The 16,566-nt window shown below is 28.5% G+C and overlaps 1 protein-coding gene across 1 annotated transcript; it reads right to left on the reverse strand.

Moving 5' to 3' along the window:
• Positions 1-65: 65 nt before the first annotated feature.
• Positions 66-15,127, reverse strand: LOC145751991 (TNF receptor-associated factor 4-like). Its single transcript, XM_082568171.1, has 7 exons — positions 14,930-15,127; positions 7,228-7,279; positions 3,983-4,087; positions 3,741-3,896; positions 3,441-3,608; positions 2,717-2,872; positions 66-1,302 (listed from the first exon to the last, which is right to left on the reverse strand). Exons 1-7 carry the CDS (start codon positions 15,070-15,072, stop codon positions 673-675), a joined length of 1,410 nt encoding a protein of 469 aa, XP_082424297.1. The 5' UTR covers positions 15,073-15,127; the 3' UTR covers positions 66-672.
• Between the last annotated feature and the right edge of the window lie 1,439 nt (positions 15,128-16,566).

The raw sequence follows: 16,566 nt of genomic DNA on the forward strand, positions 1-16,566 counted from the left end.
TTCCACATCGAGGATAAGATATAAATAAAATAACAAACCAATAATTTTGTCTAATTTTTATTCGAAAAAAAAACAGAAAAATCGATGGTCAATTAACTAAAGATGTTTACATAACATTTCAACAAAATCTAAACTTAACAAAAGTCAAATAAGCAGAAAATAAAAAGAAAACTAAATTTTAATTCAAAAAATAAAGAATTAAAATTTTGACCTAACCATAAATCCATGAGGAACAAAATATTAGACCAACAACAAAAAATATTAATTTAAATTAACAAATAAGCGAAAAAAAACGAAATATACAAAAGATTAGAAAAACATAACCAGCATGTTTTACTAATATACCTAAAATAATATCACTAGTCGAGTTCTATAACATTTTGAATCAATACAACAATAAAAAAAAACTCCTAAGACCGTTATTCTAAGAACGAGCTTTTTTAACAAAAAGGGGTTTTTAATTTTATTTATTTCAACCTAAAGACTAAAAGTACCAATATAGGGGTTTTAACTTTATTTGGAAGGGTTTTAACTTTATTTATTTTCAACCTAAAGGCTGTAAGTACCGAAATATTTTAACTAGTGTTTCTACTAGCAATAACTTCAATATTCAACCCTTATAATATACGATATATGGCAGGTTAAATAAAACAAACAAAAAACACGAGAAATCTAAGGAATTACAATCCGCGAGGTGTCCACAATCGCTTTTATATACAAGTTATTTCCCTTCAAGTAATTATTGTCTTTTAGCTCTTTATGGGAAACAAACTTGGGGTAACCGAACCCAAGATTGGAATCATCGACATTTGAATCCACAGTTGGTTGTTGGAAGTTCTTCCAGGTTGGATCTGGAGTGAACCTGACAGTTATATGGCTTCGTTTTGAGGATAAAGGGTCGCCTTGGTCTAATATAGTAAATGTAAGGTCGTGTGCAAACGGCCATTCTAACAGAGAGTCATAATCCCCAGGCAGAACTCGAATATACAGTGACATGTGACTGTTTAGGCCGCTTCCATTTCCGTTTAAAAACGCAGAAAGCTGAAGTTTATAACCATGTCTGTGTGTGTAAAAAGGTGGACTCTTCATCTCAATAATTTGATCTTTTTGAGCATTTTGCAACTTTTTGGAGTAATCACTGATCTTCCAGAGTAAGACCCCGTTGTTGTTAATGCTCAGGTCACTTACTTGTCGCTGTAGTTCACCGATTTGTTGTTTTTGTAGCTTAACTAACTCGAACATACTTTTTATGTGAGTGTTATTTGCTTCCGCGAGATGGCGATCGAGATGGTATCTTGGGCACTAAAATATGTGGCAAAAATTTGTTATTTTTAAGAATTATTTTTTTTGTATATAAATTTATTCTTAATAAGAAAAGGTCGAATGCGCGATCTAAACATGGAGTAACACCAGTTACTCCGACCCAGTCTCTGGTTGACTTTGGCAGTTTGGGATATTATATAAATTATAATTGATAATTAAGCTGCTGATTAGGTGCTGGCTCAGCAGGAGTTTATACCGTTTATAGCGCCTTACTTAAGGGTGTTACAGCATAAGAGCAGTTGGGACTGAACCTACGACCTCATTTGTGGTGTAGTAAGTGTTCTTAACCACTACATCACGCTGTCGTTTTCAAATAAAATAATGAATAAAAATAAATAATCTAAAAAGAATGAAAACTTAAAATTTCAACCCCATGGGAAAATACATCAGTTAACATTTCCATATAATAAAGCCCGCTTTAAATCGTTTTAAGCGCCAAAAGTTAAACATTTAAAACTTCGTTTAACTTAAGTCCACTTCAACACAATTCCACGCTTACTCGTGTACACAATGAACGCCGTTTGTGTACGTCATAGAGGAACTACAACGACGTCATAATAGCAGTGGGCGGTGTGAACAATTGCGAGTAAATAAAGTGAATATTAATGATGAGTAATAGAAAATTAGTCAAGTATGAATGTCATGGCAACCAAGTAACTAATACTAATACATAAATTGGATAAATTAAAGTTATATTGGTCTACATTAAACTTTGTATTAGACATTATATTAAACAACAAAGCGCTTATATGTATATTTAATAAGGCCTAGTAGAAGATATATATAAATATATTCAATTTATGGGCCTGCAATACATAAAACTGCTATTTGTGTCGTATGGGTGAATTATCGCAGGAAAATATTAGTTAGGAGTTGTGACTATATTACGACAATTAAAATCCCGACCGTTGGGCGAGCTATTGACTACTGTTTGTACATGATCTAGTCATCTAAGTGTGTGTAGTGTAATAAAACAACTTTTGCGTAAGATGTAGGAAAACTGGGTCGTTTATACGTTTTTGACTTAAGTTATCACGTAATTTTTACGTCAAATATTAAATAGTAGAAGATTAAATATTTAAACACAATGTAATTTACGCCCAATAAATAAACTTTAAACATTCCAATATTGAAAGTTATTTGTTTTAATATTTGTATAGAAGTAATATAAGGCGGGTTGTTTAACTAAAAGAAAGTTCTTTCGGTTGCCAAGAATGACTTTTTATTTTAGTTGTTCTAAGGGCAAGGTTTTAAGTTCAAGTCCCGTTAAACCCAAATTATTTGTACACGAACAATGATTAAACAAATACTAAATACATTATATTAAGTTGAACAATAATAGAAAAATCCATAAAAAACGTCACAAATAGTAACTAATATGACGTCATATTACCTTATGTTTACACCCAGCTTCTTTAAATGGGCAAGCAGTTAAGGCTGATTTACATTTTTCCTTTAAATGGATTTCCAATTCTTCCCTGGCGATCTTTAAAACGTCACAACGATTCGGACAACTGATCGGATATCGTGGGCAGTTACCAAAGTGAGTCTGTGTGAGAATAAAAACAGTTCATTTATATTGAGCATGAAAAATTGATATTTTAAAATAGTGAAAAAAAGAAGTCAAATATTATGAAATTTTCTTTAATATAATAAACTAGGAAACCGCAAAAATAGTAAAATTTATAACTAAAAATGTATACTCTAATTTAACTATGAAAATTGTTAATACTTAGTAGACAGCTCGCTTTATAGTCGAAATTTTAATTGTTATAACATGATTGCAACTCATAACTAATATCTGTTGGCAATAATTTACCTGTGCACCAAAAACGTTTTTTTATTTATTTGGCGAGCCTATACATTGGACATACATACATATATCGTCTACTAAGCTCCATTATATATGGATTTCAAATATATTAAAGTAGTTTACTAATTGGTCATGGCATGGGCCTACAAGCCGAAAGGTTTCGGGTTTGAGCCGCATCAAAGTCACACTTTTTGCCCTTGAGCCCAGTGTTCACGGATAGCTCTAACACGTCATAACAGCATACTCTTTTCCGATAAAAAATTACAAAAACCTATAAAAATAAAAATGTATATATTAAGTTTACCTGTAAAATATCGTAGTTGAAGTCCTTGTTACAGTGTGTACATTTGGTCGCTCTCTTCGGGCAATCTCCGGTTGTGTGTCTTGTCAAATATTTCCTCAACATCTTTGCCCCACATTTGTTCTCACAATGTACGCTCTCTAGCGGACAACTTCCCTCGTGCTCCTCCATCTAGTGGTCAAAATATGATTAAAATTTTTTATCCTCAATATTTTAGTCAAAAAGTATTTCAAAATCACACAAAAATAATTATTTTTTAAAAATTGCTTTTATCTGGAATCGATCAAAGGACCTCAGACTTACCATTTCTCCGGTGAATTCTTTGGCACAGAAATCACAAACCACTCTTCTCTTATTACATTCAAACTCAAGATGATCGGCTAGGTTCATTGAGCGAAGCCTAATGCCACAACGATTCGGGCAATCTCGTTCACTGTGGCTGCATTTGTCCAAATGAATCTATGTGAAAATAAGAAAAAGTTTGCATTAAGATTACTTATAATTTTCCCATACTTATAAAGCAATTAAAAATTTCGTAAATTCACCTTTAAGTTATGAAGCTTGCCAGTCCATTTACACCCAGATGGATAATTACTACAATGTGTGGTAAGAGACATTATATCAGTTTCTAAGTCAGGGTCAGGGTAGATCTAAAAACATTAAATAAATAAAGTTAAAAATGTTGTTACTTAGTGTAAATATATTTTAATATTCTTTATGTAAAAGGCCCAAAAATTATGTTTTTATTGGAAAAGTCATCGAGAATTTATTTAAATATGGTAAAAAACTGGTTATTAATAGATACTAAAGATATATTCTTAATATAATAAAGGTAAACATATTTCATATATTCGTAAAGTTTTAATAGTTCTGTTTATATTTTAAAATACAAGATAATTATTCAATGTTCGATGTTTTGTATTATGTATAACTTATCAATTGAACATTTAAAACATGTATTGATATCTTGGTTAAGTTTTAATATGTAATCTGATAAACCTACAAGTATAATCTTGTATAAAACTTTGACCTATTTTTAACTTAATAACTTTAAAAGAATTATATTAGTTTATTAAGTATAGAGATGTGATTAATTTATAAATATGTTGCTGCTATTTTGGAAAACTTGGCCACACAAAAAGTTGTTAAATTTTTTTTCATTATTACCAAATTTTAAATTTTCGAAAATATGTCAGGAAAAAATCGCAGTAGATTATTTATGCAACAAGGTGTTGGTGGTATTAAACTGCGTTGTAATAGGAACATATGTTCCCAACGTTAAGCTTAAGTTTGATTGAAACATGTGTTAAACTAATCCATTATTTATAAAGTTAACTTTAAGTTAATAAAAACTGTATTAAAATTTTCGACATCCATTATGCATGTAATTTAAAACGAATTAGGTTCCCCACGGTAGAATTACATTGTCTAGTTTTTTGAAATTTAAGTTTTAGATTTCGTTTGATGATTAGCATCTAGACACAAATAAAAAACTTGAAAAAAATATGATCTCAGGTCTCAGGAATGTTAAGTATACGGCTTGGAGGTTGCACCATAATCTGCATACATGCTATAACAAGTACATTACAACATATGTTGAATGGGAACTGTCATTCAAATTTGACTTTCAATTTAAACATCAATTTTAATGTTTAAAATTCAAGATTTTTATGGATTGCAAAATTAACCTTACTACTAATAAAATTTACCCAATTATTCTATCTTTAACAGATTGTTCAAGTTTTAGTAAAGTGCTTTAAAGTATATGTTATATATTAACGCAAAAGTTTGAAGTTAAAATAATAAAGGTTTGCATGTAAACATGAAATAGGAAATGAAAAAGTTTACAGTAAATATATATTACCGGCCACACACATATAACTATATTGAAAACTTAAACAATAAAAGATTGTTTAAAGCAAATTTGAAGTAGTGCAAAAATATTAAATAAATGTATTTCTATAAAGAGGTAATAAGTATTTTTTTGTTATCTTTTATTATTCTACCAATTTAATAAATAAAAATATATAGAAAAATAAATTTTAAAAGTTTTGGCATTTTCCCTTTTTTCTTTGACTTTTTAAAAAACCTTTGAAACGCCAAAGTTTAATATTTTGTCAACAAAATTTCGGCACAAAATTAAACCCACTAAACCCATGTAAATTTGTGTGTTTTGAAACATAAAAACAACGGAAATATCAGCAAGTTACACCCGTAATATAACCAAGTTAACTTTAGTGACTTTTGCAACCTTAACCGCTTGATGGAACTTTGCGTTATTAAACTTTTAAGCAAACGTGTCAGGTTCAATTAAATGAACCTCAAAGTTAATAAAGTTCTGGGTAATTTGAGAACATAAATAAACAAATCTTCATTAATCAAATAAAGTTTTATATATTTGAACTTTGGAAAAATTTCCCCCATAATAAACAAACCATCTAAAACACATTAGTTTGTGGGACCCATATACGTCATATAGTCATGATGAAGACAACTTCATTTTAATTAATTAATTACTCAAAGTTTATGCTGTAGATAGGTAATACCACAAGTTGTAAACTTTTGCAACTTTCTCACAAATTTCGTTTTTTCTCACGCGGATATTAATGTAAAATATAAACAAAAGTTTTTCAAAGTAAAGCGATATTTAAACTCCTGTTCAGCATGATAATAACCTTAACAAACGTAACCTAATGCATAACAAGTCAACCTGTAAGCTTTAAACCGTTAAAGCTGAACCAAAAAGTCAAAAAAATTAGCTGGCTTTTTACAGTTGGGTAATTTCAAGTCGCATTTTTGATATAACGTTGAGATGTTTGCAATGTTTGGAATATTTAAAATGTTAAAACCAGCTTTAAAAGAGCATGAAATTTGTAATTGACGTAAATACAAATAAATGAACCTGAGTCATTATTATCATAAGTTAAAATCAAAGATTGGTTTCCCTTGGATATATTTAAACACTTTATTAGGAATTTCATGAAATTACTGAAAGACCAAACCGCGTGAAATCTTGGCTGAAACCAGAAACCACAAAACTTAAATCTGAAAACTAATTATTAACCGCAATTGTTTAAAGTAGCTTCAAGTACCTCAAATTAGATGTAGGATATTAAATACTTAATTTGTTGAGTGTATTATTGAATGAATTAGTTATTTGTGAATTTTTAGGCAACATATACTGGGTTTGGTGACTATGCCATGACATACTTAAAATCTTTGTGTAAACATTAATACTTTTGACATGTTTTAAATCATTAAATTGATTTTGTCATTTTTTCCCGTCGCATTGTTGTAATATTAATTGTATATCGTATTTATTATTTACTTTTATCAATGTGCGAAAAACCAAAATAAAAAAAAATACTAAATTTTTTGTAAGATAATTTTAAAGTCTTGATAACTTGGTCAAGATAAAAATATTTAAAATCTGGTTTATTTGGTACACAAATCTTTAAAGCGATTTTAAAGGTCATGTTATTATACTTAAATGTAACAAATTGACATTTATTTATTGTGTTAATCGGTTTAAAATATTGCAAGTTTTGAAATGTGTTTAATCTTTGCAAATATTTTATTTAAATATCCCAACACATTAACTCTATATAGTTGTTGTGATGTTAACAAAATCTGTTTTCAAATCAACTTTAAAATTTACACTTTTCGTGATAATCTTTTAATCTTAATTCTTTATTTTGTAAATCAGTTAAAATCTAAATAACATGAGATTAAATCGTGATGACGTATTTGGGTACCAGAGTGTGGTTTAAAAGTTAACTTTAACACTCACCTTAGCGTAGTCCAAACACATGTGGTCAACGGGGCAGTTGAAAACTCCATCACTAAAAAAAACAAAAAAAATTAATTAATTATTTGATGTTAATTAATTTTACTTTTCTGTTGCAAAAAAACACAAAAACAATTTTGTTTTTACCCCTGAGTAAGGAAAAAAAATCTGAATCATTTTTTGTGACGTCACAAACTAAGTCTTAAAAATGTTAAAGTCATCCACAATGCACTTAAATCCGGTAAAACTTTAACCTATGATTCAAGTCATTTTAACTCGCTAATTAGTATTTTAAATCACCAGTTCAACAAGCCTAAGACTTGTTTTCAATTTTGCCCACCCAGTCACACAGCCTAACTTGCTCTTATTGGTCGAATTTGGTTTGATTGACAGGTTTAAGTACCGCCTATTTTTGTGTGTATTTGAGTTATAATTAAGTGAAGAATTTTGATTTAAAAGAATGCCAAAAAGTGTTATTTTAACTAAGTATAATTTGCATTATCTAAACAATCGATTTTTCGTGTTTTTGTTGTAATAACAATCAATTATATTGTTGTTAATTGTTTTAAACAATCATGTAATATGTTTTAAGAACTTACAATTACTCGATTGTTTAATGAAACGATTATTGTTTAATTGTTCACGTAACAATAGAATTGTTTACATTATTATATCAAGGTTATAAGATAATCGAATTTATTTATATTAAAGCACTTTAAAAGTCAATTAAAATAATGTCAATTTAAAGAATGCAGAAATCTAATCTCTTAATAACTGGATCATTAAATTTCAAAGGCCGTAAAGGTGAAGAAATTACAAATTTTAAAAATCCATAAAAGGATTGAACGAGATTTAAAATGACCTAAAAATATGTTCAACATTAAACAACGCCGAGAATTTAAAATATTTAATTATTAATTAGTGGTCAGCCTGACGCCTGGCACATAGAAAATTACACAAACGGGTCATAACCCCAGTTTTATCAAAGATCTTACAAAAATAAAAATGCTAAAAACGCGACATAATGATACACTTATGACGTCATATTGAACCTCAAATCAGACAACAGAGATTAACATCAAAGAGAATTAAAATGAAGTTCGAGATATTTCTTGTGGTCCGAGTTATTTTAAAGCCAGACATGAAGGCTCAACGAACTTTATAATTACAACTTATTCTATGCTTATTAAAGCCGGTATATAATCATGGTAGACGTTAGATTTAACCCTTTCATAGCGATCCCAACATTTTAATTCACTTTTCTTATGTATAATTCGAAACTTCGTTGTTATAGAGTTAGATAACACTGTATTTTATAGTCATATAACTAACTAAATATCCAAAAAACTAGTGATTACCATTAATTATTCTGCTTAATAGTTCACCTATGATCACATATAGTGGTTATATGACGTAACAACGTTCCACAGTTACGTTTTATCGCGTAATAATGATGAAAATCGGAGATTTCGGTACCAGATTTTACGTCAAGATTAAAACCGAATTTGACGTAAAATTGATTAAAATCAGAAACACAAAAGGTAACAAGGTTACAATTTTGAATAATCAGCAAAAAAAATTAATAAGAAAAAAACAACCCAAAATACTAATTAAAAAGTGTTTAATTTTTCAGCAAAAAGTTAACAACCTTAAAGACCATATAAACACCTTCTATCTAATAACGTTATAAACAGTAAATCACGTTAAAAAACTTATAAACACACATAAAAACCTCAAAAATCAAAGCTCAGCAAAACCAAATCATTTCACCATTATACCATAAAACCACTTCCTTAATTCCAAGTGAAACAAAACCCAGTAAAGCAGGTGTTTATTCGACCACGAGTCACGTGAACACAGTTTACAGTTTAACACACAAAAAGTTGCAACCAATGAAGTTTCATTTTACTACTTTTAATGTATTTTGCTTGTTGTGAAACTATTTTGTGATGTAATAGAGCATTGGAATTCTTGGATTTTAGTTGTTTTTGTTCTAGTATTATTGACCCTTTTTTGAATTAATGTTATTTTTTAAGGTATAGCTAAACTGAGTTTAAAAATTATTTTGTAAACATTTTACTAATTTTCTAATTAGTGTTTGTTTTAAGATTTAAAACATTAACACAAAACTAATTAATAAAAACACTAATTTACAACCAATATTTGACATCCCAGCATAAATATTGAAATTAAAACAAATAAAAATATAAACAAAACTGTATTGACCAGATGACCATCAATACCGCTCACCAACTGCTGTTTATATTTGATTTTAATATTAGTGTCACGTGACCACTTGTTTGAATTTAAAATTAAAGTCAACGTTGAATTTTACGATGACCGATCATCAAAGGACGAATAATGGTAACTGTGACGTCATTATATAAGTGAATTGATCAAAGGAATTTTATTTTATATAACGTTATAAAATTTTATTGTTTATAAACTCGCGGAAAAATACAAATCATGAAGTAAATAGTACCCTAATGAGGTGTTGATAGATATTATTGCGCCAGATTTAAAATTCACACTTTTTACGTCGAAAAATTATTGAACCATAACATAAAAGATTAAAGGTAGAAAAATAAATATTTAAACAATTTAAAAAAACAAAAACTAATAAAAACTAAAAAATAATAAAGGACCGTGCATTTTTACCCCTATGATATTGTATTAAAGTAAAATTAACGAAGAATTTAAAATATTGAGTGACTTTTGAGTAATTATTATTGAACTCGGAACCCAAAAACTTGATATTTGTTTAACTTAATCTTAAAATTCTTAAAAGTTAAACCCCGTGCAAAACCTTGTTTGAGTGGATTTTAAATTTTAAAGGGGATAGAATTTAACACAATATTATACATGCACATTGTTTGCAACATTCCCTTATTAAAAAATAAAAATAAGTGGTGTCTTGGGTTCGGTGACCATGCCATAACATACTTAAAATCTTTTTATAATCATTAATACTTTTGACATTTTTTAAATCATTAAATTAATTTTGTCATTTTTTCCTGTCGCATTGTTGTAATATTAATTGTATATCGTATTTATTATTTACTTTTATCAATGCGCGAAAAAACAAAATAATGGTGTTTAATGTGATTCTTACTTCCTAAAAAAATTACCAACACAATTACAACACTGTTTTAACAATAAAATAAATTTATAAAAATAATTCCTAAAAAAATTTAAAAAAATGTTTTTTGATTTCACTTAATAAAGAACTTTTTTTAACTACCCATATATCAAACAATATTTTGTTAACGTTAATAAGCTTATAGCTGTAATTCTCTTTGATTTTATTAACAACAAACATTTAATATTTGATCACGTGGTCTTGATTGTTTTAAAACAAAATCTCCCGCATGAGCGACCTTAATAACCCACGTGCCAAACTAATATGACGTCACAATAACAAACAATGAAACGAGATCACTATTTTCCGCAATATCTAATTATTTTTGTCGGTAATAATGAAAATTAAATCTACTTTCAAAATGGTGTTAAAGTGATACAAAGTACCACACTTTTCAAAGTGGTGTAAAAGTGAGATAAAGTAAAACACAAATTTTCTGTATTTTTTAAATGAAATAAGATAATGTTTAACAATTCGTGTTATTTGTATTTTAAATTCCTTTCTCAATAAACAACAACGTTTGATTAATTTGGGTTAGGCTGGGAATCGAACCTCAGACCTTCCGGTGAGACATAAAACAAATAAAAACCTTCTGAAAACTTTAAAACTTGTTAACTTCCCATATAAGGAAGTCGACTGGACATAAACATTATTACTTTCATTTACAACAATCCCTATTATGACGTCATAAACCATCATCAAAGCGGTATAATATAATAATGAGACAAAGGTTAAACAAACGATATTGTTTCTAATACAATCGACAGAAAGTTGTGATATTTGATAGGCTACGTCCGCTCAGATTATGACGTAATATTGAGGAAATTATGACGTTTAAGGAAACGTAACAGACTGACCAATAGGAAGGGTGTGAATTTGATATTAGTAAGTTGTTAAAAGGATTTAAAGATTTATAAATAGAAGAATTATAGACAAACCTATAAGTTTACATAAAGTTTTGTTTACAAATGATTTAAGTCGATGACGTCATTTCTTTAGAAGAAGAATTCGCGACAAAAGTAAAGGAATGTGAAAACTTATTTGTAAAGCAAAATCCGAGGTAATTTAACACTCCAAAAAAAACTAAACAAAAATTTGTGAAAAAATTCAAACATTTTAACTTAACTAAAAATCTGCTGGTGGTTAAAATAAATTAATTTCACATAATTTTTTCTATTAATTCAACATTTACAATAAATTAATCACCCGCTATTTAAATACCCTCACATTCAATTAACATACTTCAATAATGTCACAAGATATAATCTCATGTACTTAATGTGGGAATCAAATTATTAAAAATCACTTTTCTATGAGAATTTAACTTTTATCTGACTCCCATAATTATGACATGTTATATCAATTATGACATCATAAGTTGGTTTTATGATAAAACAATCTGCTATCTTGTAATCGATAAATTTAAAGTTTGGTTTATTTTAAATTTTTGAAGATAACTCAGAATGTAACCCAGACAACCGGCAAATAAACATGATTTATGATGTCATAAGTTAAAGTTGACACGTGTTTATAAATATAAAAGTCGTCTCGAATATAGTTTACCTTGTCGCCAAAAGCATAAAATGTTCCAAAACACAATTTTAATCTTTTTAAGAAGTTACCAAAATCAAGTAGAAAAATAATTAAATTTAAAAATAAAATTTTCCCTGAAAAATTAAAAATAAAAGTTTTAGAAATTAATTTTTTTGCGTTAAAATAAAGTAGGGTAACTCTTACAAAGCGAAGCCTGTTTAAAACCAATGTAAAGTCGTTGTTAAAGGGTTACGAGTCTACTAAGTTATTGTTTTTTTAGTGTAATTGCCACTTTTAAGAATTAAGCTGATTGTAAGTGCAGGGTAGAGGACTTTACAAGCAAGCTAAGGTACTTCTACGACACTGAATCTCATTAGTTGTCGACTTTTCCCAGTTATAATTGCTGGCGCTGATTTTAAACGATAAACAACGTAAATTTCGAAGCCAAAAATACACAAGTGTGAATGAAATCATAATATGATGACGTCACAATTTAAACACGTCATAATATATGGAACAGGTCATTGTTAAAAAACAATAGTCAAGTTGACTTCATGAAAATATTAAACTTTACCAAAAAATCGTAATTTCTAGCCAATAAAAAATCGATTAAAGTTAATTTATATTGTTATTTTAAGTAAATTTTAAAAATATTAACTTTAATTCATTTTATTCGATATTTATCTATAAGTTAAACCAATAAAAAAACGCTAAAATGTAATTTCTTCGATTTTTGCCAAAGTTCAAAAAATAAGATTGATATTCGTGGTTTAACTTAGAAGTGTAGCGGTGTACAATGTTTATGTAATATAATATACCGAGATAATATTGCGTGATCTGAGGATTGGTTCCCAGGCTTAAGCGACATTTTTAGTGATTTATCCTCGATGTGAGAAGGCCAATTTTACAGACAATTTAAAGTAAGTTTTGTCACCACGTTTCAGACAAAAAAAACAACTTTGAAATGTTATTTTTTTAAATTTTTTTAGTGCTTTTTTATATTTTTAAGAAAAGGGCTGTTGTGACGTGTTTGAGCTATTTGTAAACGCCGGGCTGAAGAGCGAATAGTGTGGTATTAGTGCGACTTGAACCCCAAACATTTCGATGTGTTTAAGCTATTTATAAACCCAGGATTTAAAGCCGAATAGTGTGGCGTTGGCGCGATTTGAACCCGTAACCTTTAGCTTGTAGTTCGCTGCCATTACTGGTATACTACCGTAAATATATTTAGTATATTGTGAAATTGTCTTATTATTGATTGACCAATTTTGGGTTTAACCTAGGCACATGTTAACTTGAAGCCCTTGTGGTAAATGACGCATAAGTTAGAACCGCAGTGATTCAATTAGTTTGAACTTCAGGTTAGAAGAATTTAGTCTGTAGGCGATATTGCCAAAATAATAAAGTTTTTTAGGGACGAAATATTATACAAACATATTTTAAACGTTGTCTTATATAATAATGTACAAGGTTATGTTATAACGTAGATGATATATTTACAAAATAAAACCACTTAATCTTAGTTTAAACTTGGTTACTATGACAATTAAACTTTATAAATCTTGAAGAGTTGAAAGATAATCTTTGTCGAATATTTCTTACAAAAACATTTGATACAAGTTATAGAAGATCGCACAAACCAATGTTAAAAGCTGAAGAATACCACGAAAGTTGGTTTAAAGTGAAGAATACCTACCTGACTTTTATTCAATTTGAAAGATAAAAAAGCCTGTCCAGACTTGCCTGACTAATATCATGTTTAAAGCTTAAATAATTTGGCGAAAACCGAGTTAAAATCTTAAAATATACCCTGTAATCTAATATAACGTGGATTTATATAAATTTAGTATTCTATGGATAATATAAGATATTAAATTTAATTTGTATTAAAGATTTAAGTGGCTTTGGGTCAAGTTTAAAGTTGAAAATAGTAAAAATAGGTCATTAAAATGATAATATCACAATCCTATGTATTTTGGTTGAACAAAATAATTTTAAAATTAGTTTTTAAAACAACTCAACATTTAGCTTAAGGGCATCAAATGATGACGAAATTTTTGTTAGAAATTCATTATTTTGCAACAAAGAGTATTGTGACGTGTGCTTCACACAATTATGCCATAAATGTCGGGTAATATATTTCACACCCAGATTTTACGAAAATTTTAAATAATCGGTTTTGACAATTTTTAAAGTTATTGAAATTTACTAATTTTTAAACGAAATGTAAACCTTATTTTAATTGTACTTAGATGAATAATATGAGCATTGCTTATTTTTTAATATAAATACAGATTTAAACTTATAAAAAAATTAAATAAAATATATACAAACGCTACTTTAAAATTGTAAAAACAATAAAAACCCTTAAGAAAACAAAAGATGTTTAACCAAGCTCTTTAACTACAAATATATAGCAATATATTACAAGGCTGTTAACCTTATATTGGTTTTTATAGCGCTAAAACAAATAAGTTGTTAAAAATGTTAATATTTGCAAAAATGTTGAATTTGTAAAACTTCTTTTGTTACGTATTTAAGTTAATAATTAACAACATGTTGAAATGAGCGTTGTGACATCACAATGCCAATTAAATACGCGATAAATACCACTTTGTTACGCAGTAGGTGGCCAAAAATGTCGAAATTCTTGCAAAATGCAGCTGTAAGCTTTGTTAGTTTGCGTTGTTTAAAAAATGTGGTTTAAAAATTAGCTGCAAAGTTTATTTAAATTTTAATAATTCACTGTTTTGCTTTAATAAAACGCATGAAAAATTCGCTTCTTAAAGGTCTAAGTTGAAAATTTAAAATTTTAACCCCAATATTTAACAAATATATGATGCAATCTTTAGTTAAACAATCAAAAAACGCAATAAATAAGCAAACAATAAGTTTACCAACCTATATACAAACAGACCAAGCATATATAACTTTACTAGATATTACTACACCCTTTTTTACTCTTCATATGAATTAAAATCCCAAAAAACTTTTTTGTCAATATTTTTGTATGATTCTTAAAGTTAAACTCACCCAAGAAAGGTCTGCAAACAAGTATCGCAATATCGATGTCGACATGTAGTGATTTGTACAGGATCTCGCATTGGAAGTTTGCATAATGGGCACTGATGACGTTTTCTCACTTTGTCGACAAACTTGGTTTGGTAACCAGGCATTTCGGTGTTCTTAGCAATAAGTGTACAGTTTTATGAATATCCTATATTAACTATATAACCTGTTATACAAAAGTTACGTTTAAAAAGGTATACGAAGTACTAGTTAAGTTAGTAGAGTCTAAAAGTCAACTTAAAAAAGTTCTCTTTAAATTTCGTTACTAATTAAAGTTGGGACCTTCTATTAATCATTAATTTACTTCATATTTACACTCTATTTCTAACTTCACATGCCCCTTTATTCTTAAATATATATTAATTTACTTCGCAATCCCGTTTTTAAATTTAGTTTAACTAGAAAACTGCACAATAACCAACAGCTAACTTCTCTTTGTAATAATGAATAAAACGAGGCGTTGTATTATAGACATACACCCACGCGTAAGAAAAAAGCTCTCTCCTATTTTGACTTTCTCTTTTACGAGAGTTTTGTTTATTTTACCAAACTGTTACCAATACAGGCTTTAGTGGACAATAGATTGGTCAACTATAGACGTTTGTACAGTCCATATATACCGGTCAGTGTCTGTTACCAATCATAATACAATCTATGCACAAGGACCTGTTGTTTAGCGTGGTGACGTACTTATAAAGCGTCAGATAGCGATATTAAAACAATTGAAATCAATTGAAATATTAAAGTGCGATAAATAAAAACCAAAAACCCATTTAAAAGATGGAATTAATATCATAAGTGCCTGTTTAAGCTGATAATCGTTGTTAATAGGAGCATATGCTAAAACAACAACACTTTCGTGAGTTACCACTGCACTGCAATTGCACAATTGCCGATATAATTTCTAAAAAAACTACCATTTGTATGACTTTAATGGTTGCTGTAATGGTTTTTAATGGTTACAAAAACTACCATTTGTATGGCTCTAATGGTTTTCCTAATGGTTTTTAATGGTTTCAAAAACTACCATTTATACAGCTTTTATTATTCTTCTAATGGTTACATAAACTACCATTTATACAGCTGTGATGGTTAAATTTTATCACCAATATAGCTTAAAAAAAACTAAATTACAAAAAATGGCTGTAATGATTTCTAATGGTTACGTAAACTACCATTTATATGGTTTTAATGGTTAAATTTTATGACCAATATAGTTTGCAACATTTTATAATTTACCAAATAATTTTTTTAGAGAAAATATCCAAAAAATACAAATAAAATACAATTCTACTTGTTATACGTTTGTAAATAAGCAACCACATTTTTGTTATAATTTTAACACAAAACCCAGGATATCACAATTAATTGAAACCAGGTTCGATTACCTCGAGTTAACGTGATCTAAATTACACAAAGCCCCGTGAAAATAACTGAGCTATTCACAATAGTCAGAGCTACCTACACAGATTAGCCAAGTGAAACGAAAATTTCTTTTCAATGTTGTTATTGGTGTTCAAACCCCGTAACCACTTCGTTTATACTCGGATAAATTTTGTTTGTGGCATAATACATTGCTCATTGTATTACCTATATAATTT

This window comes from Corella eumyota, chromosome 5, assembly GCF_963082875.1.
Source record: "Corella eumyota chromosome 5, kaCorEumy4.1, whole genome shotgun sequence".
Lineage (NCBI taxonomy): Eukaryota > Metazoa > Chordata > Ascidiacea > Phlebobranchia > Corellidae > Corella > Corella eumyota.

Bases quoted from the DNA above. Each gene is read 5' to 3' on its own strand.
- LOC145751991 (XM_082568171.1), bottom strand. From the start codon at position 15,072: ATGCCTGGTTACCAAACCAAGTTTGTCGACAAAGTGAGAAAACGTCAT. The intron at 3,609-3,740 runs GTAAGTCTGAGG...TTTGACCACTAG, and splicing joins AAGAATTCACCGGAGAAATG to ATGGAGGAGCACGAGGGAAG. The intron at 1,303-2,716 runs GTAATATGACGT...CACATATTTTAG, and splicing joins AAGCTGGGTGTAAACATAAG to TGCCCAAGATACCATCTCGA.